Genomic DNA, 24,331 nt, shown 5'->3' on the forward strand with positions numbered 1-24,331 from the left:
GAGCAATTTTATAAAAGTGAGCTTGAACTTTCGATTATGTCAAAAAGAATTTCCGATTCTGGAGCTGCCAATGGATCTACAAAGTGAAAACATGTTTCGACGTCCATTAAACAAAAAGTGGAATTGTTCCTTAATCTTTTTATTGGATCTGGCTTATTATGTTTGCACACTGTTAGAGCAATTTTATAAAAAGTAAGCTTAAACTTTCGATTATGTCAAAAAGAGTTTCCGATTCTGGAGCTGCCAAAGGATCTACAAAGAGAAAGCATGTTTCGGTGTACTGCTTCCGATAGTGAAGAAAGTGACAGAGATGTTATTAAAAATGAAAAAATTTCGATTCACAAATTAGTGGGTATTCTCGACACAGCAATTATAGGACTTGAACAGGGAACTTTGTAACTAAACAAGAAATTATGTCTGTTTATAGAATTAAAGAGAATGTATTAGCACATAAAACGAAGCAACTTAAACAACTTACATTGAAAGAAATGTTTAATGAAGTAAATAAATAAATATTAAGCTTCTTTTTTTTTTTTTTTTTTTTTTTTTTTTTTTTTTTTTTTTGTAAATTTTGATACCCTTTAGATCATAATTGCTCTTGATTTCATAAATTATGTTTTCATATTTTTAATTTTATAATTTCTGCATGCCATCTTACCAGATTTAAATTGATGATCTATAATCCGGAAAAACCGATATCATTCAGAAAGTCCCAACGAGTCTGGATTAAAGACTTTTGACTGTATAAAAAATATATTTCTGCTTAACAAAAAATTCTAATTATACCACAGAGATATTTGTTTAAAATAATCTTTCCTTACATCAAATATGCTAAAATCTGATGTCCAGATCATAAGGGACTTTGATGGTTCTGGATTTTGAAAGTTTCCAGATCTTGCGATCATCAATTTAAATCCAACAAGATGTGCACAAATAATTAAGTCAAGCACATGAAATAGTTGTTTATGAAATAATAAAGTATTTATGACTTGAATATTTATCAAAAAAACTCAATACTTGTTTTATTAAACATCTTTCTAAATGGAAGTTTCTTCGTTTTCTAACACTTTCCCTTTAATTTTTTAAATAGATATAATTTCTCGTTCAGTTAAAAGATTCCACTATTCAAGTCCTATAATTGGATACTCAGAATTCTCACTTACACTGTCAATCACTTTTCATTCTCAGCAACTTCTTTGTCACTTTCTTCTCTATCGGTAGTGATATTTTCTGGATTTGCCGGCTGTTATTTGACTGATGATTGAAGCACTGTCACCACAATAGAAAATTTATGTTATATTTATGTTCTTCAATTATTATCACTTCTGACCTATTTCTTCGCAAGTTCCATTGATTGGAAAATTTAACTTTTGCTTTTGATATTCAAAGACTTCAAAATTTCAGCTTTCATCATCATCATCATCAACAACAACTTCATGAAGTATAGTAGATGGCTGTAAACTATACTAAGCATTTGGTTACTCAATCTGTTGAACATGTGTACTCAGTTTTTAAGTCCATTTCCTCATTAAATATTTTGGCTTCAACCATTACATTTGTAACTGTCAATGACTCGCTTGCTGCGATGTTGTTTCAACCATTCAATCATAACTTTGTGAAGACTGTCTGTATCAGCAAAATAAATAATTTTATGATTGCTGTTCATTGTGAGTAAGGTCAAAATTCAGCAAAAAATTCAAAAAATCCCTTTTTTAATACCAAATATTGCTGAATTTTCAATGACAAATTCCTCACATAATTTTGAGACGGATATGCCTTTTTATATTCTTTTTTGAATCAATTCTACGACTAATATCAAAGCATGCCGTCTCTTTGCAGATCCTCCTGCAGCTCCAGAACTAGAAATTCGCTTTGGCATAATCAAAATTTCACACTTTAATTTTGATAAGATTGCTATAACAATAATAGCCTGCAAAAAATAATAAGCTGAATCAAATTAGAAAAGTTTAGAAAGTTTAGTTATGTTAAACTAAATTTAAATTAATTAAGACACAATAACACGCCGAATAAATAATAATTCATGGGGTATTTATAGGATTCCTTGCCAGTGTGCTTTAATTTACATTGGCCAAACTAAGAGAGCCTTAAAATTTCGCATCAAGGAACATGAGGCATATGTTAGAAAAAAGGAAACACAAAAGTCTTCTGTTGCGCAACATTGTTGGTCCGAAAATCACACTTTCAATTTTTCTGCTGCCAAAATTATTCAAAAAACATCTTCCATTGGAGAACTGGATTTTCTAGAGACATTTCACATTCATAAAAATCTTTCTGTTCTAGTTAACGATCCTAATTCCAATCTAAATTTGCCTTCGACCTTTAAAGAAATTATGTTTTAGTTCTGGTTTCACCAACAGATGGCGCCACTTGCTTATTCTTGTCCAGGCTTTCTTATCTTATCTAATCATTGTTTCCTATCTTGTTCATTTGCGGTTTTGCAGCTGAGGATGGTGGTTCGGTAAAACCATCGAAACTAGTCCTGTGGAAATTTTGTAAATATAACATTGATTTTTGTTGTTTGTCTTCTGAATTAGTAAATTTAAATTCCTCGGAGTGTAATTCTTTCTCCCCTTCCTGCCACTATGCCAACAAAAGAAAACAAGTCCAAACATCCTACTCCAAAGAAATACATCTTGACACTTCCCTTATTGTTTAGGTCAGATAGAAAAAATTATAAACCCCTCACAACCACATAAAAATGTTGTCTTTGATAGTGTCAAAACAATATTAATCTGTCTTTAGTGAAGATGTGATTCCTTACCTAGCGAGTACTTGAAAGTTACATGAAGTAATCTAACTTTAGAGAAAAATTTCTTTTACAGCATGCCTGCGTCTTCTTCCATATTAATCTCCATTTGACTACGGAAAAAGGAATTTGTACAGTATAGGTAAGTCTTTAAACCCTCTGGCTGTCATCCTGCGATTTCCATTGGCAACTCTAATGTAGCAAAATCTGCTCATCCCGCAATTTACGCGAACATGTGTTTTTCTTCCTTTATTGAGGAGCGCATCCCATTTTTTTCCTATTTAACCATTGAAATAAATTATATACAATATTAGACGTTTAGTTTACGTTTTGGCCAAGATATAGTTAGCTGTCCACTAAATTGCGGCATTTGAAGGCACGTGGTATTACCGCTAAATCTTCACTTTTGCCGCATTTTTCTTACAGAAATGGCTGCTAGAAAACGTTCAGTGATTATCTTATTTATTTAAAATCATTGAATTATTAATTAGGTTTATTGAATCTGGTACAAAGACTGTGAAATTGGACAGTGCTTCATAGTTTCTTAAATTTTATAAATTTTACTTTTTATATTATGCAATAAATATAAATTAACTGTAATTTGACTGAAATTTATTTAATTCTTTTTCCCCCTGATAACATCTGAAATTGGTTTTTCTGGCAACTTGGTTTCTCATAAAAATCTATATAAAAAATGTTTTCTAGAAAGAAAAAACACATTTTTCAATTCTTCAATATATATAGATTTAAAATATGAAAAAAAAAAAAATTACACTACTTTTGAAGTGATTTTGGTCCACAAATTGAACAGTCAGAGGGTTAAAAATAATCCTGAGGAAGGAAAGGAAATAGATATTCTATGTAGCATACTTACAATATAATATTCCTGATGCTTGCATAACTTTATGAACAATTTATGCTTTGAAAATTTTGATAATTCATGGTCTGGTGGTATAAGTAGAGGTAGATGCTCACTTGCTAAAGCAGGAAGATGTTGAATGGTTTTTTCACAACGACGAACTGTTATCCAGAACCTTTAAAAAATATATTATAAAATAATTATTATTTTTAAAATTATTTTCTCAAAATATGATCATATCATACAGAATTTTTTAAAAATTATTTGTCCCATTTGACAGAGACTCTTACATTATTAAAGATTTTAAATGCTTAAATAATGATTCAGTTTGCTGCTGTAATCACTTAGATTCATGTCTATTTACAAAAATGCTCAAAATATCAACTATATAAAACTTAAATATTAATCAGCTTTGATATTAATATAAAATAATTTTAAGAAAATAATAAATGCAATAAAACTCTTTAAAAAATGAAATGATGAAGGGAAAAAAATTAATCAGAGAGTCCAAAAATATATTGATTTTGTCCCAAAACATACTGACTGATCTCCAAACCTTTTTCGACATTTTTTTTTCTTCCCCTCCCCCTCTAATTTTTTCATTCTTTAGAAGTAATATATATTTTACAAGAACTAGAAACATCAAGTAAAAACAGCTTTGTACTTAATGAAGTTACCTTAAGGCAGCTGTTAATCTAACAAAAGTGAAACACCAATGATTTCAAATACATTCTACATCAATTTGTAATACAGTTTTCTAGTGCAGTTACATTTTTATCATTCTGTCAAAAAATGTGTCACTTCTAGGTCACATGCTCATGTGTTTAAACTACAATATTGTTGATATTAAGGATGTCTATTTTCAATTTCCCCATGGGACAACAATTTAACAACTTAAAGATAATAATGAATATATAAACAAAATGCTATTTAGTCAATCTTTAAAAACGCTATTATGTCTGGAAAATATGGTAATGAAAAAAGTTACAGAATCACATCAGTAGTTTAACTTGCAATTATTGTATATCTTACTACAAGTAGGATATTGATGCTGGTGGTATCTCAAACCAGGCCCATATTAAATAATAAATTGCCAAATATTCAGAAACAGTACAAAGATCAGCAAGATTGCCGAGTCACCTCCGAAATCGCATGGCTGAGACAAAACCGAAAAACACTAAGCACCCCCCCCCCCCACACAATGGCAGGCACTTGCCTATTCGGACACTGGCCACAAACACACTCAAGCCACAAATAGTGACCATTTTTTATTGTGAAGGCACGAAATAAAGCCCCACCACTGCCTATTATGAAGACCACTCTACAACCATACCTTCTCTGGGATTCAAGCTCAATAGCAGTCGGCTTTTACTATACTGTCTGGGCAGCAAACATTAAATATGCATCATTCATCAGATCAGGTAGCTTTGGTATGGCACCACTATTACACACTCACGACCTGATTAAGCTTGACAGTAAACTTGATCCAGCCAATGAATGCAAAGTGAATGCTTTGACTTGAGAATTCAAATGTTTTCTACACAGTGCTGCCGGCTGTGAATTGTGATGCTACTAACTGCAGGACATCAGACCCACTGATCTATGTGTTATGGCATTTATTTTGACATTCCTGTCCCTACACAAGAGTCATGCATTTTCTTCTAACACCATCAATAGATCCAAAGTTGACTTACCATTGTCGCACCTAGTTGATTCCCTACATCAATATGACACAAACTAGCTACACATAAAATAACTAAAGCTCTAATAAATATATCTGTTCAGTGAAAACACTCTGGACAATGTATCATTTTTAACTCTTATTTTCTATATCTGAAAAGTCAGCGAATCTTCTTGCTTCTAGATCACTCTGCATAACTTTTTCATCTAAATACATCTCAAAATTTCCATGATAATGCAGCAAAACTTTCATAAGACTACATTTGTTCTGTCAAATACTGTATCATATGAATTTAAACTGCCAATGATAATCCAAAATGGTCCATTCCCATTAGTTTGAATACATGAAGTTATTCTATACTTAAATTTTAACTCAGATTTAAATACATTTATTGAAAATATGTATCTCTAACTTTATATTTATGTACAATTTATACCAATGATTAAAAATAAAGATATACAAAATAGTACATCGTTTCATTTTTAAATTACAGTTTTATAGTTACCTTAATTCTGATATAAGATTCTCAATTTTTGACGGATCTTTATTCAAGCAGTTTTGAATATCATCCATCATTGGTGGTTCTAGATATAAAGAACAGCAAAATTTGTTACCAATTCAGCATTATGGCATTTGCTTTGAAAATTTTTATAAGTTTTAAATAATAGAATTATTAATATTTAATCATTACCAAATTGTGGTACATGTGCCAGAAAATGCCCACTATGGGTATTTACAGTAATCAATAATTCTTCTGAAATCATGCATGGTTGTAAAATTGGGATATGTAAGACAGCAGGAGAGCCACTTATAGTACCTAAAAATAATGGAAAATAAACAAACAGAAAAAATGTTCTCAGCCTATGAAAACATGAAGCTTTAAGCAATGTAAAAGCACATGAGTTTTATAAAAGGCAAAATTCTACAAAAGCTTAAGAAATTATCTAGGATGTTTTGAAATCATTGTTAAAAACATTTGGGGGTTCCAGGTGACAATGATGTCATAAAATCCCATTAAAAAAATTTTTTTTTTATTTACTTTCTGATTATCTGCACCCCCACCAAAAATATATCATAAAAAAGTATTCATGAGGCAAAGCAATATGTTGCCAAAATAGCTATGTGGCAACCCACAATGTCGCCTAGAAAGTATTTGGGCACCCAGGTATGCACTAGGCTTTGGAGCACAATGCCAAAGTTGTACGAATGATGAGTCTGTGCAATTTTCTTATTTTTTAAAGTGAAAACAAATTGTGTGTACAAAGGGTGAAACAACAGCACAAAAACGGACTTCCCAGAAAAGGTAAGGGTTTTATTATTAAAATTTTTTTTTAAAGTTTTATTGATTGATTGCTCTTGCATGGAATTCTTAGTGTGGCACTGCTTAAAAAAAACTCTTGCATGAAACCCACCAGTTTGAAACACACAAACACCCCCTCCCCCCAAAAAAAACTAGCCACCAAATGAGTCTGCAAGTGCTCTCCAAAGTCAATAACAGGATCATGACTTTTGGTAATAGTGCAGATAATGCAGAATGTATCTTTAATAATAATAATAATAATTAGATCTTGAAATTTTTATTTTATTTGCTTATCATGATGATTTTTAATATTGCACTTGACTAGAGCTAAAATTACTAATAAATATTTAACAATTCAATAAACAAGATTAATAATTACTATCTAAACTAATTTTCAAACAAATTGAGCTTCTACGAGTATAATCACTTTCATTCTATTTTGCAGCTTTTCCCTGTCACGGATACCTCAAAATAAGATCACTAATATTATACATTATTATTACATTTCATGCTATCCTTGCATTACGATAGATGACTATTCATCATATGCCTGCTTATGGTTTACTTTACACTGTGATGTATTAAAAGATAATGCTTAAAAATCCAATATATCATTTAATATTAATACATGCATTTGATAATATGACTTATATATGATCACAGAACTTTCCCAAACTTATAATCCAATAAAAAAACCTTACATTTCCTAATCCACACAACAACACTGCGATTATTTATTGTACCAAGTTACGAAAATATGCCACAACAATTTCAGCTTAAAAAAATAATATTATCACTTACATTCTGAAAGACCAAGCAGTGGCTTTAAGATATCACTCAACTCCTGTAGTTTGTGTTTTGTACGAATATGTACAGTGTGTATCAAAAGCTTTTCAACCGATAAAAAATCAGACTGAAAAATATAAAGAGAAAATTATTTTTCCAACCTGTTATTTTAAAATACATTATCAACAATAAACAGGAAAACAATGTCTGCATTGTAATTACTTTAATAGCTTGATCTGCTAGCTGGGCATCTTTATGATTCAGATGAGGAACATGAGTAACTTGCAATGGTTTGCTAGGATCATTAGGATCCATCTGTACACATAATTTACAACTCAGAGTTTCTCTGCCAGGAAAATGCTCTCTTTCACCAAAGTTTTCTTCAAATTTAGGAAGCCTGTCAAAAATAATTACATATTTATAAAATTAAACATAACAAAAACTGTAAAAAGAGAATGGCTTAAATAAAATTTAAAAATAAACAGAAAATTTCATTGCTCTTTACTACACTTTTTCTTTCTTTTAACTGTACCTAGAAATTAGCTTTAAAATTTTATCTGAAATTTTCAATAATTCTTCTTTTGATCAAGCATTTATAAAAATCATTTATATTTAGTCAAATTTCTGTTAATGGACTTTCTTCATTAATGGATATTCCCTGAATACTCCAACCTTCAATTAATATACTCTAATTCAGCAGAAATTCCCACATGATGAACAAAAGCCTTAATTCTGCAAGTTCGACTATACAAGATTTTAACAAAATGGAAACAAACTCTGAAATCTGTTTTCGTAAGCATCTGAAAAGCTTCAAAATAGCTTTAAAAAAAAATATATTTTATTTTTATTTTTTATTTTATTTATTTATTTTTTTTTTTCCAACCCAATATTACCTCCAATAAGATATCACTAAACGGTTACCAGCAGAATACTCATCAACTACAATGCAGTCTCTTAACCGGTCACGACATAGGCGAAGAACCTACAAAAATATAAAACATGGGTTATATCATATCAATTAATGATTAAAATTTAATAAGCCTAAAACAAGTTTAACTTTACTAACTCAGAAGTCAAACAACAAAAATCAGCGTTATATTTACAAAATTTTCACAGGACTAGTTTCGATGGTTTTTTTTTTTTTTCGGTTTTGCAGTTGAGGATGGTGGTTCGGTAAAACCATCGAAACTAGTCCTGTGAAAGTTTTGTAAATATAACGATGATTTTTGTTGTTTGACTTCTGAATTAGTATTTATTCGGCGTGTTATTGTGTCTTAAGTTTAACTTTGTTTAGCATATAAAAATAAAATTTATTTAAGTGTAGCCCATGTTAATTATATAATTTAGTATTTCACAACAGAAATACAGTTATTTAAGGGCAATTGACTTAAATTATTTCAGTTGCTGTTGAACATGTACAAACTTTAATCTAAATTACTGAATTTAATTTTAAAACATACCTGAGAATGCAGCACTTCTAACTGAAGACTTTGGCAAAATGAATCTAACATATTGTTAAGAAATTTATCATGTCAGTTCTTACGAAATGAAAATTACATCCCAGTATCATATATTAAATTAGTATACTGTAATTTTATGAACCTAGAATTATTACCTTAAACTATCCATTTTACATAAGGTTGATTTCACATAATTATGTTGAAAAAATTACATAGGTACATATCAAATAATCCCTTCCCAGGCAGCTATATAATAACACGAATGAATTCTAAAATTTGCCTGAATAGTAAATTAATGGCAACCTCTTTGAAAATTAATCCTGAAATTTCAGTCAGTTTTACATCATTCAAAAAATCTGCTGCGGAGACCACATCATATTCTTGTATATTTATTGAATTAAACATATTTTTTCCTGCTCATTTAAACTTATTTCCTCAAATTATTCTAAATTAATTAAGCAAACCCACAAAGCAAGATGAAAATGACATTAAAGGTTACAAATCTGGAAATTAAATATCCCAGTCAATATTTGTCATATTTGTTAAAGTTCCTGTATTCCCCCCCCCAATAACATGTATAAAACTTTCCTAAATATAAATATAGGAACTGATAGATGCATTAAAAGTCAGATTTTGATTATTTGACCCATTTTTTTTTAAATTTGAAATTGCCAAAACATAAACATTTTCATTATTTAAAATACTCCTGTAATTAAAAGCACATGTCTATGACCAACAATTGTTAAAATAAAGGCCAGATAAGGATTTTTAAGCTCTGTGTGTGTGTGTGTATATATATATATATGTATATGCAGTACAAAGTCCAAAATCCTAACGACCATTATCCGGAATGATCTAAAATCCAGACCTCAAAACCACCAACAACGTTTTCTCATAGGCTTTTACACATGAGCGTTTAATTCCACCCTCCATGCATAATAAAACATCTGGAAAGTTCCGATTCTTAATTTCACCTCTACACTAAATAAAATACCTTGTTATTGAAGAAACAATCAATTTAGCATAAATCTGTATGACCAGTAATTTGGCTCCGTAGCTGCATAATTTGTTTGGCACACATCTCAAACCGAAACATTCCACATGGATACATCGTTGATTTGACACCAACTGGGCGAATCATTATTCATTATACTTTCCTTTCATCACTGCATGTGTATCAAAACAGGACAACTTGAATAATGGCTCATGTAGCAATGCCTAAACAATTTTTTTATGTTATTAACTGAATAATAAGAGTATGGTAACCTTTTATGTTGATGTTATGCTTGGCGATGATTACATATTTAAGTTTTAATGCGCTATAAAATATGTTAACAAGGGAAAATTTACCAAAAATTACTTTTCATATGCTAAAAATAGATTTTGTTGATGATACTCATGGACCCAAAGATTACATTTAGGGCTATTTGAATTAAGAATAACTGATTTGTTATTCACATAAACCCAGAACCAGCATCAGGGCTCACATGGCAGCACAGGATCGCAGGATTTAGGACCCACAGAGACTGCATCAGGTGGTAACATATCTAGTGCCGGGCCTCAATAATGCTTAAGTATATGTGGGAATTTATTTATTCAGAATTTTGATGAGCCTTAAGCATGCGCAAGAAATAGATATATGTATAATAAATAACTTAAGTAATTGAATTCAGGCTTAATTGTCTCAGTGCACAATCCAGATAAATTTTAATGGAACAACTTGTCATTAGTCGCCAAGCTGATGATGCATAGCCAAATACACTGGTTATCATAAATTAAGGAAAAATCACAAAAATCACGATTACTGAAAAAGTTACATGTAGAATTTTATGAAACTTACCCACAATATACAACACATAGTAAGGTATCAAAAAACATAAAAAGAAATTACTAGACAATTATGGTAGTATAGAAATTAGAAAATGTATAAAATCAACAAATCGAAGATGTCAGTTTGCTATAGTAAAAATACCTTCAATATGGAATATAATCACCTCTAGAAACAATACAGCACATTCAGCGATGTGCGATGCTTTCAATTATGCGATCTATCAGTTCCATAGGAAGTGAGAGCCATAGCTCTTGCAAAGCAGTTGCAAGTGTGACAAGTGACTGACGGGGCGGATTGAGAGCAGCTAGATGTCTCCCTAAAGCATCCCAAACGTGCTCGATAGGATTCATGTCCGGGGATTGAGCTGGCCACTCCATGTGCATAATTGTTTCCTGTTGAAGATAAGCATATACGATGTGAGCGCTGTGTGGTCTTGCAATTTCGTCCTGTAACAGGAAAGCATCACATATTGCCCCGGCATATGGGCACACATAAGCATCAAGGAAGTCATCTCTATAAAAATGAGTATTCACTGTTCCCCTTGGAAAAACATGGAGGTCTGTGCATCCACCCAAAGAGATGCCACCCCAAACACAGACACTGCCTCTTCCGTAAGCATCTCTTTCACGGATGTTTGACGGATGATAATGGGTTCCAGGTTCTCTCCATATCAAATAACACCTACTATCGCGTTCTGGACTAAACCTGGACTCATCCATAAACAGAACAGTCCTCCGTTGCTCAGGCGTCCAGTGGACATGTTGTCATGCCCACTGCAAACGGTTCCTCCTATGGCGTGACTTGAGCGGCACGCAAATGGTTGTTCACCTCGCATACAGACCATCTTTGTGAAGCCTTCTACGCATAATTGACGTTGACACCAACCTTCCGGTGGCTGCAGCAAGGGAGGATCTAAGAAGAGCCGGAGTAGCAGTTCTATTCCTGAGTGCACATAATGTAAAATATCGGTCATCAGCACTCGTCGTAGCAGTTGGCTTTCCTTGGCTGAACCTCCTAAGTGCCGAATGTGTGATTTGAAATTGCCTCCAAAGTCTATGAACCACAGAAGCACTCACATTTAGCCATCTGGCCACTTCTGTTTGACTTTGTCCTGTCTCTAGTCTCCCAATAGCTGTCTATCGTAGTTCTGCAGGCACATGATGCCTCCGAGATCATTGTTATAAATTGGCTACCTCAGATTTCTGATGTCACTATCACAGTGAAATACGTGGGCTTGCTCTCAAACATGGACTTTTATGCTCCTCGCATCCTCCTCCTGAATACATGACGTATTCTGAGTGCAGCCCACTAATTTGCATATTGGAGTTTTACTCAGCTACTCTTACTTGGCAACTTATTCAAATTTTACACAGTTTGGCTTATTTTTGAGCGAGTTATCGATATTTTTGTGATTTTTCCTTAATTTATGATAACCAGTGTATGTATAGTGAAGGATAGCTAAATTTGATTATTATAGCAGCTAATTTTAAAAGTTTTCGGATATCGCAAAGCAAAGGTGAAATTTTCCAATTAATGGATTTTGTAAAAAGAAATGTGGAGAACTGGTAATAAATAAAGATGATACAAAAAAAGTTTTTCATTGTGATGACAATGCTTCTCAATCATCAATCAATTAATGAATGGTGAAATCTGTAGTATGGTTCTAGATCCAGAAAATACTGCTACTGATAGTGAAGAAAGTGACAGAGAAATTACTGAAAATGAAAAAATTTCGATTGTTAAGTTGGAATTCTTGATACGGCAGTTACAGGACTTCAACAGTGTAACCGAACATGAGATTATGTCTGTCTACAGAATTAAAGAGAAAGTATTAGAACAAAAAACGAAGCAACTTAAACAACTTACATTGAAAGAAATGTTTAATAAGGTAAATATTAAGTTATTAAAATATTAAGTTTTTTTTTTTGGTAAATTTTGCTACCCTTTAGATCATAAATACTTCATTATTTCATAAATCACGATTTTATGTATTTAATTTTATAATTTCTACATGCCATCTTACTAGATTTAAACTGATGATCTAATATCTGGAAAAATCCCAAATATGGAATCGCCACAGTCCCGATTTCAGACTTTGTACTATATAAATAAAAAACAATTTTTTAAAATAATATACTCATGACTAGTATTTTCGTGCATTAAGCTGCTGAAAAATTATCAGTAAAGACATATATTAAGCAATTTAGAACCAATTTTACATAAAGACCGAAAATTAAAATTCATAAGTAATAAATGTTCAAACTAAAATACTTCAAACAAGTAACACCCTAACTCAAAAAATTAATGAATATAAAAAGAATGCAAAATGAAGAAATAATAATAAAGAACGCAAAGAATATAAAAAGAAAAGAAATGCAATCAACTTCAATGACACTTCGTCAGGAGGAAGTCATTGAAATCAATTCAAACTTCTCTTCCATAAATAATCCTTGCTTTTCTGCATCCAGAATCAGCCAATGAGCAATTCCAATGTATGTTAATTATAATAGTTTCCCTGATACTTTCTGGCCCCTCCCTAAAACCAGGAAAAAGTAAAGTAAATTCATATCCAAAACCTTACCTTCACACAAAGAGAACTCTACCCAAAGAATTGAAAATGTAAACTCTTTGGATATAGTTTTCTTTGTTGCAAAGTAAAATTTGGATATGAATTTACTTTGTTTCTTCCTTGCTTTGGGGACAGACCAGAATTTTCGGGTGAACTTTTATAATTAAAATACTTTGAAATGGTTCATCGGCTAATTCTGGATATAGAAAAGCAAGGATTTTTTATGGAAGAGAAATCTGAATTGATTTCAGTGTTCCTCTTCCTGATGAAGTGGCACTGAAGTTGATTGTATCCCTTTTCTTTTATATTCTTTAAAGTTCATTAATTTTTTGAGTTAAGAGTTTTACTTGTTTGAAGTATTTTAGTTTGAATATTTATTAAATTCTTTTATACATTTATAGGATTTTTTTAAATTTATTACTTATAAATTTCAATTTTTATTTTTGGTGTAAAATTGGTTCTAAACTAATTTCTTACTTTATGTCTTTACTGATATATGTGTGTGTGTGTATATATATATATATATATATTACTTAGAGATGGTATTAAAAAGTTTTCTAATGATAAATTATGTTCGTGCCTGCGAGCGCAGCACCCCCGTGAGAAAAAATTGTTACTGGGAGTCAGTTGACTAGAGTATCAGATGGAGTGGGTTTAATAAATGAGTGTCTTTACATTAAGTGCCAGTTTTATTTACAGTCCATTTTAGAGAATGAGTCTATAACAATATTACCTTTGAGAAAGTGAACTGGCCAACAAATTATATATACATACATATACTTTTGGTAATGGCGATTACAATAAAAAGGGAGGTTCACAACTAGATTTTACATAAGTCACATATACAAAATTTCAATGTCCTATGACTAATTGTTATGCTATCATCATAAATACTGTTATACACTATTGTCGATGTATCACAAGATTGGCAACTCAAGACAAGTTGTTCCACTAAATTTTGTTTTGCTTCTATCGCACCCTGATGATGTTGAGCTTGAGTTACATTAGTTTACTTATTTATTACATTTAATACACATTTCCTGCACAAGCTTCTCCGAGCCCTGACTAAATAAATTCTTCCATATGCTGCAGGTTCTCAATTCTGCTGCCAAACGCTTTCCTAAAATGTAAAAATTTTGCATCCCAGCACCTTTCCTAAATTCTACAGATTTTGCCATCTGTTAATTTTGCTGCTTGTTCTCTTAAATTCTGAAAATTTTGCCTTTCTAAATTCTGGTACCAGTACAGGTCTTATCCGAAAAACAAATCAGTTGTTTTAAATTCAAACAGCATCAAACGTAATCTTTTGGCCTATGACTATCATTTACAAAATTTATTTTTTTGCAAATGGAAAGAAATTTCTGCCAGATTTCTCTTCAACATTCTGAATACTTTGCAACACAATTAGCTGAAGTACGTAATCATCGCTAAGTGTAATGTCAACACAAAAAGTTACCTTGCTTTTTGGTATTAAAATTGTATTATTTTTTATTATATTATTATTTTAGGCATCATCACGTGAGTCATTTCTCAAGCTGCCATCTGTTGACAGTCATGCAGTGATGAAAACAAAAGCAATAAATAATAATGTGCCAAGTAGGTGTCAGGAATATACATTGTTCAACATGGTGTAAAATCAATTATGTTCTAACATAAAATGCTTTGTCTGAGATATAAGCCAAGCAAAAAGGTGAAAGCCAAATTACTGATTGTACAAACTTATGCTAATAAATTATTGTTTCTTCAATATAGAGGTATTTTGTTTACTGTCAAAGTGAAATCAAAAATTGGAACTTTCCATTTTTTATGAAAAAAAGTATGTCACTTGTGCATGCCTCCCCCCCCCCAAAAAAAAAAACGTTGATGGTCTGGATCTCCTAGGTCTGGATTTTAGATCACTCCAGATACTGGACATTTGGATTTCAGACTTTGTATTGCATTATTTAATGATTTCAAGATATAGATTTGATTTTTATTCGTTACTTGTCAAAATATAAAGACATTCAGTTACAAATTTTAGCACTGGGAATAATTGCTTTATTTCAGAATACATTATATGTGAATGGCTTTCCCCCCCCCACACAGATTGAAAATTAATAAGAAACAAATCCAAGTGACTGAGGAGCATCTACAATCTGTGATGAAGATAATTTTTAGTAATTTTTGTATCTATATACAAAATTTATAATTATTTATATATAAATATGTATTTTAACTTATGCATAAAAAATTAATACATAGAGAAAAGAGTCTAGGAAGTCATAATTTATTCTCAAATTTTGTCCTGCTTAGGAAGTGTCCTATGAAGTATCAGAAATTTTTCATAATTAGTTTAATTTAAAGTAAATTATTTAATGATTTATTAAACGTATTAGAATTATCTGAAATAAATGTCAGTCTGGAATATTAATACCTTGGAATTTAAAAGGGTAACCAACAAAAATGTCTTGTAAATACCAAACTTTAGATTTCAGATAGAAAATAAATATAAATTACTTTTTTTTCTTTCACATTATTATTGTGTTATGTGTGTTTTGATAACTATTTATCACTTAAAAAAATTGTGACCTGGCAGCTGTTTTTAGATTGTGCATTTGGACCACATGCAGTTTGAGTTTCAGACCACTGATGTAAAACATTTATGCAGTAAGTAAAAACTCCGTATCTAAACAAGCATTTATAAGGTAATTATTAAATACTTCAAAATGAAAGGATACGAAGGCAATTATATAATTCATGCAAAGGACGTGGGTTATCTATGAGGCGTGACTGAATCAGCTGATGAATATAATGAACCTGAAGTGAATGAACAAGGGCTTCCCCATCTGGGAAAAAAAAAAAAATTAATACATGCATACAATTTTTTGAATAAAGCATTAAGACTTGGAAAAAAAAAAAAAATACTGCACTCTTACCTCCAGTTTCCTTGTCTTCAACTAATATATCTATATCTAAAAGTCGCCAAGACACATGTGGTCCATCACCCATCAAAGTCAAAGATACCTAGTAAATACATGAAAGAATTAAAATACAATATTTGTAATCAAGTAAGCTGCATATTATTAAGATTGCTTTATGTTTAAAAGAAAAGCATAGCTATATTACAACTGAAAACCTTGAAATATGAAAAATAGGGAGTTTTTAAAAGGTTTTCACACCACATAGAGATAGAAGCCAATTCAAAAGAACTCAAAAATTCACTGGCTGATGCATGAATCAGGTTATTGAACTATTTATGATTCTGATATAAAATATAAATTTTATATTCTTAGGATGATTTCCTTTTCTAATTTTCTTGCATTTTTTATACTAAGAAAATCGTGAGTAGGGAAGGAATATTTTTACTTAACAGAGCACTTTTAAATACAATGAAAATAAAAATTAATAAAGTTGAAATGGGATAAAATCCCATAAGTTGACATGCTGGAGCCTTTTTTAAACATAAATAAAAATACAGGTGCTTTTATTTCATCTTTAACTTCAATTTAACCATGCCAGTAATTTTCAAACATTAAAATTAATAATTAATGCACATACTATTGTATAGTTAAACTTAATAACTTACCATATATTGGTGTAAAATAAATACTAATATTAACTCATTAGTTGAATCTTCATAAAAAGTTCCACAAATGTCTTTAGTCGATTAAGAAAATTCAGATCAAATGAAATTTATTAAAAATTATGCTGAAATTCACTGGTAGTTAGGAAACATGCATGATTTAAGTTTCAATAATTAATAAAATTCATTTATTGATAGAAAACATCTTCCTTGGGAGTTTTACTTAAAAATAAAAGTCACAACAGTTAGCAGCTAAGCTATGTGCATTTTCACAGCAGGTTCCAAGAAAAATAAAAATAACATGTTGTGTGAAGCTGTGTTTAAAAGAGTCTAACAACTAATACAAAATAGAAGAAAGTATTATGAAAACTTTTAAAGATGTCTTTTCTCCTTTTGACAAGCATTTTAAGATTTGCATTTTTCTCTCTCTCTCTCTCTCTCTCAAAAAAAAAAAAAAAAAAAAAAAAGAGAGAGAGAGAGAGAGAACAAATTTTCTTTTAAAAATTGTTTTCTTAATTACGGACAAAGTTTGGAACTGAAAGATAATTTTGCAGTAATTGATCCTAAACATGCAAAAAGTTATCTGTGACACATTTCCAAAAATTTTTTAAAGAAGTTTTCCCCCAATCACAATTATGTAATTTATGAAATCTCTCAACTGAATACTTGCAGCAGAGGATATATACAGTGTAAATGATGGATAAGAATCAGTTCCACAAGAATTAAAAGAATTTAGATATGAGAAAATGTGGACATTCGTACTATTTTTTGGAATTTCATGAAATTTATTTTATTTTTGTGTGTATAAATAAATAGGTTTTATTGTGCACTATTTTGTATGATTATGTAGTACATAACTTAATTTTGTAAATGTGTAGAATAAAATCATGTAATCAAAATATGTATGTACATAAACTGTTATAAAAGACTTCACACATATTCATTAATGTGTTTGAATAAAATCATATTATAAGAGGAATACCCACCCATACTTCACTTTCTTTATTCACCATATTTAGATTCCAGCAAATTCTTATCTTTCCAAAAATGAACTGAACTTAAGACGAAAAGCTAACAAATTCTATATGTGAAATCTAGGACAAACTGCAGGTGTTGTTCAGTACTGTAATAAAAGCTACTTTATACAGAATTTCCAGTTATAAAAATAAAGTTGGGATGAAGGTTTGCTTTATAACTGACATATTCAAAGGTAGTGAAGGAAAATAAGATGCACTATAAGTTAATAAATATTTTCAAAAAAATTTTGTGAACTTTTAATAGCATCTTGTATTACAACATAGAACATACATACAAAATCAATTTTATTTTTCAAAATATTTTATTAAATTCAGTAATGCTTTCATGGTGTATATCCACAGTAATAAAAATCATCATAAGTAAAAAATGGATACAATTTCCTACCGTATAAGATAAAACACTTACAAACAGTTTCAATGATTATTTAATTGAATTTAAGCAGATGTATAATCAAATAAAATATTATTCTTACCTCAAATTCATGCTCAACATGAAAAGTAACACGTCCATTTTCTACAAGGCAGAAATAAAACAAAAAATTGTCAAATGTTTTTTAAATTATATTTTTTAATTTAATACAAACTGATTTTTATTAATTAAGAAATAGATAAAAATTCAAGAAAAATTTTCTATAAATGATAAAATTTTTATCAAGTTTGTTTGTGAAACTGTTAAAAAAAGTTCACAACAAATATATTATATGAAAATTAGCTTTAATGAAATTGATTTACATAATTCAATAGCAAGATAAAAACAATTTTTTTTTTTTTTGGAGAATATGATGATTTCATGTTTATACATATAGAAAATTCAAAAGAGCTATCCTGTAAAATGACTTCCATATATCACTTGCTAAAGAGCTTTTCCATTAATCGTAAGGAATAAAATTGATCTGTAATTGTGCATTCTGCATCCCAGAAGTTCAGTCAAACGAAGTCTATAGTTAAAAATCTCTGCACAACAATGTATTTGAATCAACTTCAAAATACAGCAGAATATCTGTTCAGAAATGACGACAAATCTTGTTCACAGCAGTTACCAGGAGTATTGTATCCATATTTGTTGATTGCAGAAAATTTAACAGCGATCCCTATTCTGCATGATCTGCAATTCACATATGAAGCCCAAATTTTGAATTTTGAATTTGCATTATTATCTGTTTCTTATTTTCTAAAACTGACTATTTCTGATTAAAAAAACGATTTCAAAGCAAGCAGTAACAACTCTATACGGAAAAAAAAAAAAAAAAAAAAAATTATCTTCAGCGCATGGAAAAATCTTAGATCCCTTAAACTAGAGCTGGAATAATATTTTTCTAAGTAAAATCGTTTTGTGGCTTATCAAAAGAAAACGCATTTATTTTGCATCTTCGGTGTTTTTCTTGCTAAAAGAAATATTAAATTTAATGTAACGAATCCTAGAAAAATATAAGAAAAGAAGGTATTACTTAAATTTAGTATTCAAACACTAAAGATAACTAAACTTATTCATTAAATAAAACCAAGGCGAACGAGACTATTTAAAACAACGAAACATACAAATGCTTTTTTTTTTTATTTATTTAAATAGATTTTTTAAATACATACATATACATATATATATATATATATATATTGCCTTAAAAGAGCAGGCATTAAATACTCACTCTAAATCATTTAACCGATAGGGATATGATAATTTGTTACTACACCTGAGAAGGCAGTATAAGTTGGATGACTATCAGTTGAAGGATTTGTATATAGTGTAATTACTCAGTTGTATATATTGTAAAAAGCTAATTGTCTTCAGACTTATGCTGTTACTAAAAAAATGGGCCTAGTTCATAATCTTTAGTCTGTCTAATAGCTCTCAGACAGTGAAAATTCCTTTTTTCCTTTCTTAAATTCTTAATCATTCCGACACGGAATTAGCCAGAAATTAATTCATTTTCATTCACTAGTATTTTCAAAAAAATCTTAACAGACAGTTTCACTCAAATAAGAACTCCACATTATACATCCCTCAAGAATTCTGAGTCCCACCCACTACCATAAATTCTTCACCCAAGTCTTACCGACTGATATTCAAAGCTCCCACTGCTGCTAAGAATTTTTTGGACACCCTACACTTCTGAGTCAGACTCGAAGAGAACACTTTGCCGATTCCTCACTAGAAAGAAGTAAGTTACTTAATACTTTTTCTGGCCTTTATTTCTTCATGTACATTCACTTTTCTTATTATATTTTTTATATTATTTTTATATTATTTTTTATTTGTTTTTACAAAGTTTACATTATTTATCTTATTTTGTAATCTTCTATGTTTATTTCAACTTTATACTTTGAATTCTATTTCATAATGACAATTTCCAATGTTTAATTTTTACAAATAATATAGAACTCAAATGCATAAACACGAGGGTGTCGGGAACGGTTACTCGAGTTTTTTCGGATTTCTCTATAGAAATTGCTTTTCACTCAAAATTGAATTGGCTGAAATGCTTCATAAGAATAAGTTCTTCGAGTATCAGCATTGGTTCATAATCCCTTTTATTCGCTGAGATATTTGGCCCGACTATAATTGCCGATTTGGCTTAACCTTATTACTCAAGTAAGAGCCTGGTCGTTAAGCTTTTTTTTTTTTTTAATTCATCAGCATTATTTTTAGAATGAAAAAAGACTAAATCTGCTTTTTCAAGAATCTGAAGTCCGCATTAAGATTTACTTTGCAATCCTCCACTTCATTTCACAACAGAAAGCAGCTAAAATATGTGCTGATTATAAGAGATGGACTGAAAACCAATGAAAGTCCATATTCTTCACACATGCAATCAAATAATGGCTGCAGAGTATTAATGGATACAACAGTATGCAAAGAATCAGGAAACTGCAGTCAATACAGTAATTTATTTCAATAAGACTTACATATATCTATGCTAATAAATGGAAACCTCAGCAAGAAATATAGAGATGATATTCTGGATCTTTATTAATGTCTTCATGTGGGTATAATGTGTAATTTCGTATAACATGATGACACCTCTAGCCCACTTCAAACTACACAAGCAAAGCAGCAGCATTGAAAACAGACAACCATGAGTACAGATGGTCAGTTCAATTCTAGAATTAAATTTCATTTCTACATAAGAAGACCTTTTCCTATCTTTAAGCTACCAAGCAACACCCCAGAAGAATTTAATTATAAAAGATCATTTGCTATGACCATACATTTCTGCTGTACGTAATTATAATCTATGCAGAAGCAATTAGTTACTGTAATGCCATACATGATTCTTTGCAAGCTCCTCTATGGGTTACTTTGTAAATGAAAAATATTTTTTCACATAAGCATTTTACGCCACTTTAAAACTCTTATTGTGACTAAAATGTTCTCCAAACTTCATCTGAATTCTTTGCACAGTTATACTTTTATGCTTATTTATCTTTATTACATCATATTTTTTATTATTATTCCTTATTTATGGGGCTAATACATTTTTACGCCATTCTAAACTATAAATACAAAAAAAAAAAAAAAAAAAAAATGATGGCATATTACGAGACATAATTTTCTTGCCTATTCTTTCAATTAAAAAATATCAGTTAGTTAAAGCCAGAAATGCACAAATCATTTTACGAATGCAGATACTCTGAGTTCCAGTCTAAAGGAGTTAAAAATTATAATTAAATTATATTTTGGTATTTTGTTGTTAAAGTTGCCACTGTGCTTAGTTGTCAAAACTGGCAAACTGCATTCTATCTGTAATGTGAAAATTTCAAAAGCTGCCAATGGCTTATGCAGTGGTTTCTTTACTAAGAAAGCATCTAGATCTTTAAAAAGATAGTAGTCACTGTTAGAAATGAAATTACACAAAACATATATTACAACATGTTGCTCTCAAGATAAAAGTATTTTTGATCACCTTCAAATATATATGTTGAATGTGATCACAAACAATTTATCGTTATAAAAAGAAAAATAAATTGTTGGTTGTTACCACTGTCACATAAAATAAATCACTTGAGTTTTATAATACTAATTCACTTTATTTAATGTTTCAAAGATATGTTAATAAAGGAATGAATTTGAAATGAATAGCATTTTCTTCAGGGCAATACAATTAACTTTCATACTCTAGCAGGCACTAATGCTCAGTGATTAAAATTTCATAAATACTTTACAATCAGAGACACTGCTGTGAATTATACTGAACATGCCTCTTATGCACTTTAACAATATGTCACTAATATCTGCTAGATTTGTGTACCATTTAAAAAATAGGCCTTAATTACAGCCTAGGCGCAAGAAGCCTCAGACCTAAAATCTCAGTTTTCATTATAACTTTCAATTCCTTGATAATTACATTAACTAACTCTAATCATAAATATGAAAACTTAAACTGAAGATAAGGGAGGTTGAATAAAGGTACCGAACATCACATTAGACAAGTAGGTATCTTATCATAAAATTTAAAGCACAGTTATAGTAATAAGTTAAATATACAAAGTGACCAGACATCTCAGACTGTGCACAGCAGCCAGAGACTTTAAAAGTGCATACTTTTCCAGGATTTTGTAAACAGACAATGTGAATTCTGCTCATGACAGTATAAGCAGTCATGGAGATAATTTTATTGGATCAGAATAGAAATACATTCAATAGTCAAATAACTGCTTATTGCAGATATATGATTTTAAGGAATTCATACAGCACAGAAAAAACAATGGTCTGAGAAAACGTTTGGGGTTCTATTCAATTTGTATTTCATACTTTGAAAAACAGACAACTGTGATCAGTTATTCTTCTGTAAAAATAAAAGTTAGAAGCGAAGTAAAACACAGCATTTATTAGCATTAATCCCTTACCTATTGAAGATATTTCAGAAAAATGTGTCAAGAATAATAATAATAGTAAAAAAAAAAAAAAAAAAAACCTCTCATTTTGTGCTTTATAACAATAATAAAGATTAGAAAAAACTTATTTTGGAAAAAAAAAAAAAAATATATATGAAATAACTTATTTAACATTTTGGTATGAAAAGATAATTGGATATAGTCATATTTTACTTTAAATCATTTAATTACATCAAAATAAAACAAATAGCATTGTAATTTTCAAGCTATATATAACTAATGAAAAAATTAATACAATAGGATTTTGAATTTGGGGATTTCACAAAACCTTTACAGTAGAGCATATATAAAAAAACGGCACAGAGCATTAGCCAAAATTCACTCCTGATTAGTGCATTTCCAGCTAATCCCACCCAACTTTTAAACAAATGTGGCACACGTATCGCTATCTATTGATGAAAAAGTGAATTACATTGCATTAAGCATTTGATACAGGAAAACAAACTCATTTCAAGCCTCATCAAATAGAAAAACTGATTTTTCTCAAGCCCTAAATGAGTTCAGACATTCATAATTTAGCATGATTAGGTTGTTCAAACTGGATATAGATGACACTGTTAAGGGATTATAGCACAATTATAAAATGAACACTCTCATATTCCTTCTTGCGACACAAGCTCACTTAACTGTTAACTGTTTTCAGTTCATCTCCTAGCAGATTATCTCAAGAGTGCTGTTATACCTATTTATATGCAATTGTTATTGCAAAGGTAACATATAGGTAAGTTTACTCTGGAATGAATAAATGTAGAAAGGGGATGTCTCTGTTATAAAATGCAATTATAACTTCTACAGCATTTTTAACCATTTTGAAAACTATTATAGAATGAAAAATTATTTTTTTCCTTCTTGTATGCTCATTGCACAAAAATTAAATAAAATGCTGAATTTAAAAAGATGTGTTATGCCTAAAAAATTACACAATGGTCAGAATACAAACTCAAATTACAGTCTGGGTGTAAAACTAAAACTGCAGTGAATTTTTCGAAGTTTAGAGTAATCAAATCCCCCATCTCAAATTTATAACACTAACTGTACTTATTAAACTGTACCTTATAACATCATCTGTACTTAATAATGAACTATACTTACTCAGAACAAAAGCAACAAAAGAATATCTATTTTAGTAACAATAATAAAAAATTGAACTGAAAAATTCCAGCTAAATGTCAACATACAAAAATCTCTCAATTATGAATTTTAATGTAATAAAAAATTCAGCTAGATCATAAAGAAGACCCAAAATATTCTTGTAACTATGCAAATATATGGCACTACACAGATTTTGTTCTAATCAAAAAATGTGAATGAGAAAAGTAGTAAAGCTCTGACATAGTAAAGCCATAGTATTGCCATGGAGTAAAATTCAGTTGAAAATGAGTATTGCATACAAAATATTTAACAGATGCAATGACAGGTCTTTAAATTTATTTATGCATGCACACCAAAACAGCCATCAACATCAGAGATCCTTTCACAATGCTATATTGGGCAACTTAAAAACATGAACTGGTTCAAAGTATCAAAGCTGGTAGTTGTACAATTTCACAGAATTGTAATAGACAGAATGGAAATTTTATTGTATT

The 24,331-nt window shown here is 30.2% G+C and overlaps 1 protein-coding gene across 2 annotated transcripts in view; it reads right to left on the bottom strand.

Annotated features, from left to right (window-relative positions):
- The window catches only part of MED14 (mediator complex subunit 14), a 128,829-nt gene that overhangs the window by 58,864 nt on the left and 45,634 nt on the right, over positions 1-24,331 (bottom strand). For both annotated transcript variants that reach the window (XM_085816602.1, XM_085816603.1), the window contains 10 exons: positions 18,326-18,366; positions 16,169-16,256; positions 15,971-16,078; positions 8,854-8,897; positions 8,287-8,375; positions 7,616-7,790; positions 7,409-7,520; positions 5,999-6,124; positions 5,813-5,891; positions 3,642-3,801 (listed from right to left, as the gene is read on the bottom strand). In XM_085816602.1, coding sequence (XP_085672728.1) covers positions 3,642-3,801; positions 5,813-5,891; positions 5,999-6,124; positions 7,409-7,520; positions 7,616-7,790; positions 8,287-8,375; positions 8,854-8,897; positions 15,971-16,078; positions 16,169-16,256; positions 18,326-18,366 — 1,022 coding nt within the window. The remainder of the gene's footprint in view (positions 1-3,641; positions 3,802-5,812; positions 5,892-5,998; positions 6,125-7,408; positions 7,521-7,615; positions 7,791-8,286; positions 8,376-8,853; positions 8,898-15,970; positions 16,079-16,168; positions 16,257-18,325; positions 18,367-24,331) is intronic.

The sequence above is a fragment of the Stegodyphus dumicola genome, chromosome 5, assembly GCF_044657685.1.
Source record: "Stegodyphus dumicola isolate Sdum_Otavi_A_Nest chromosome 5, ASM4465768v1".
In the NCBI taxonomy this organism is placed as follows: Eukaryota; Metazoa; Arthropoda; class Arachnida; order Araneae; family Eresidae; genus Stegodyphus; species Stegodyphus dumicola.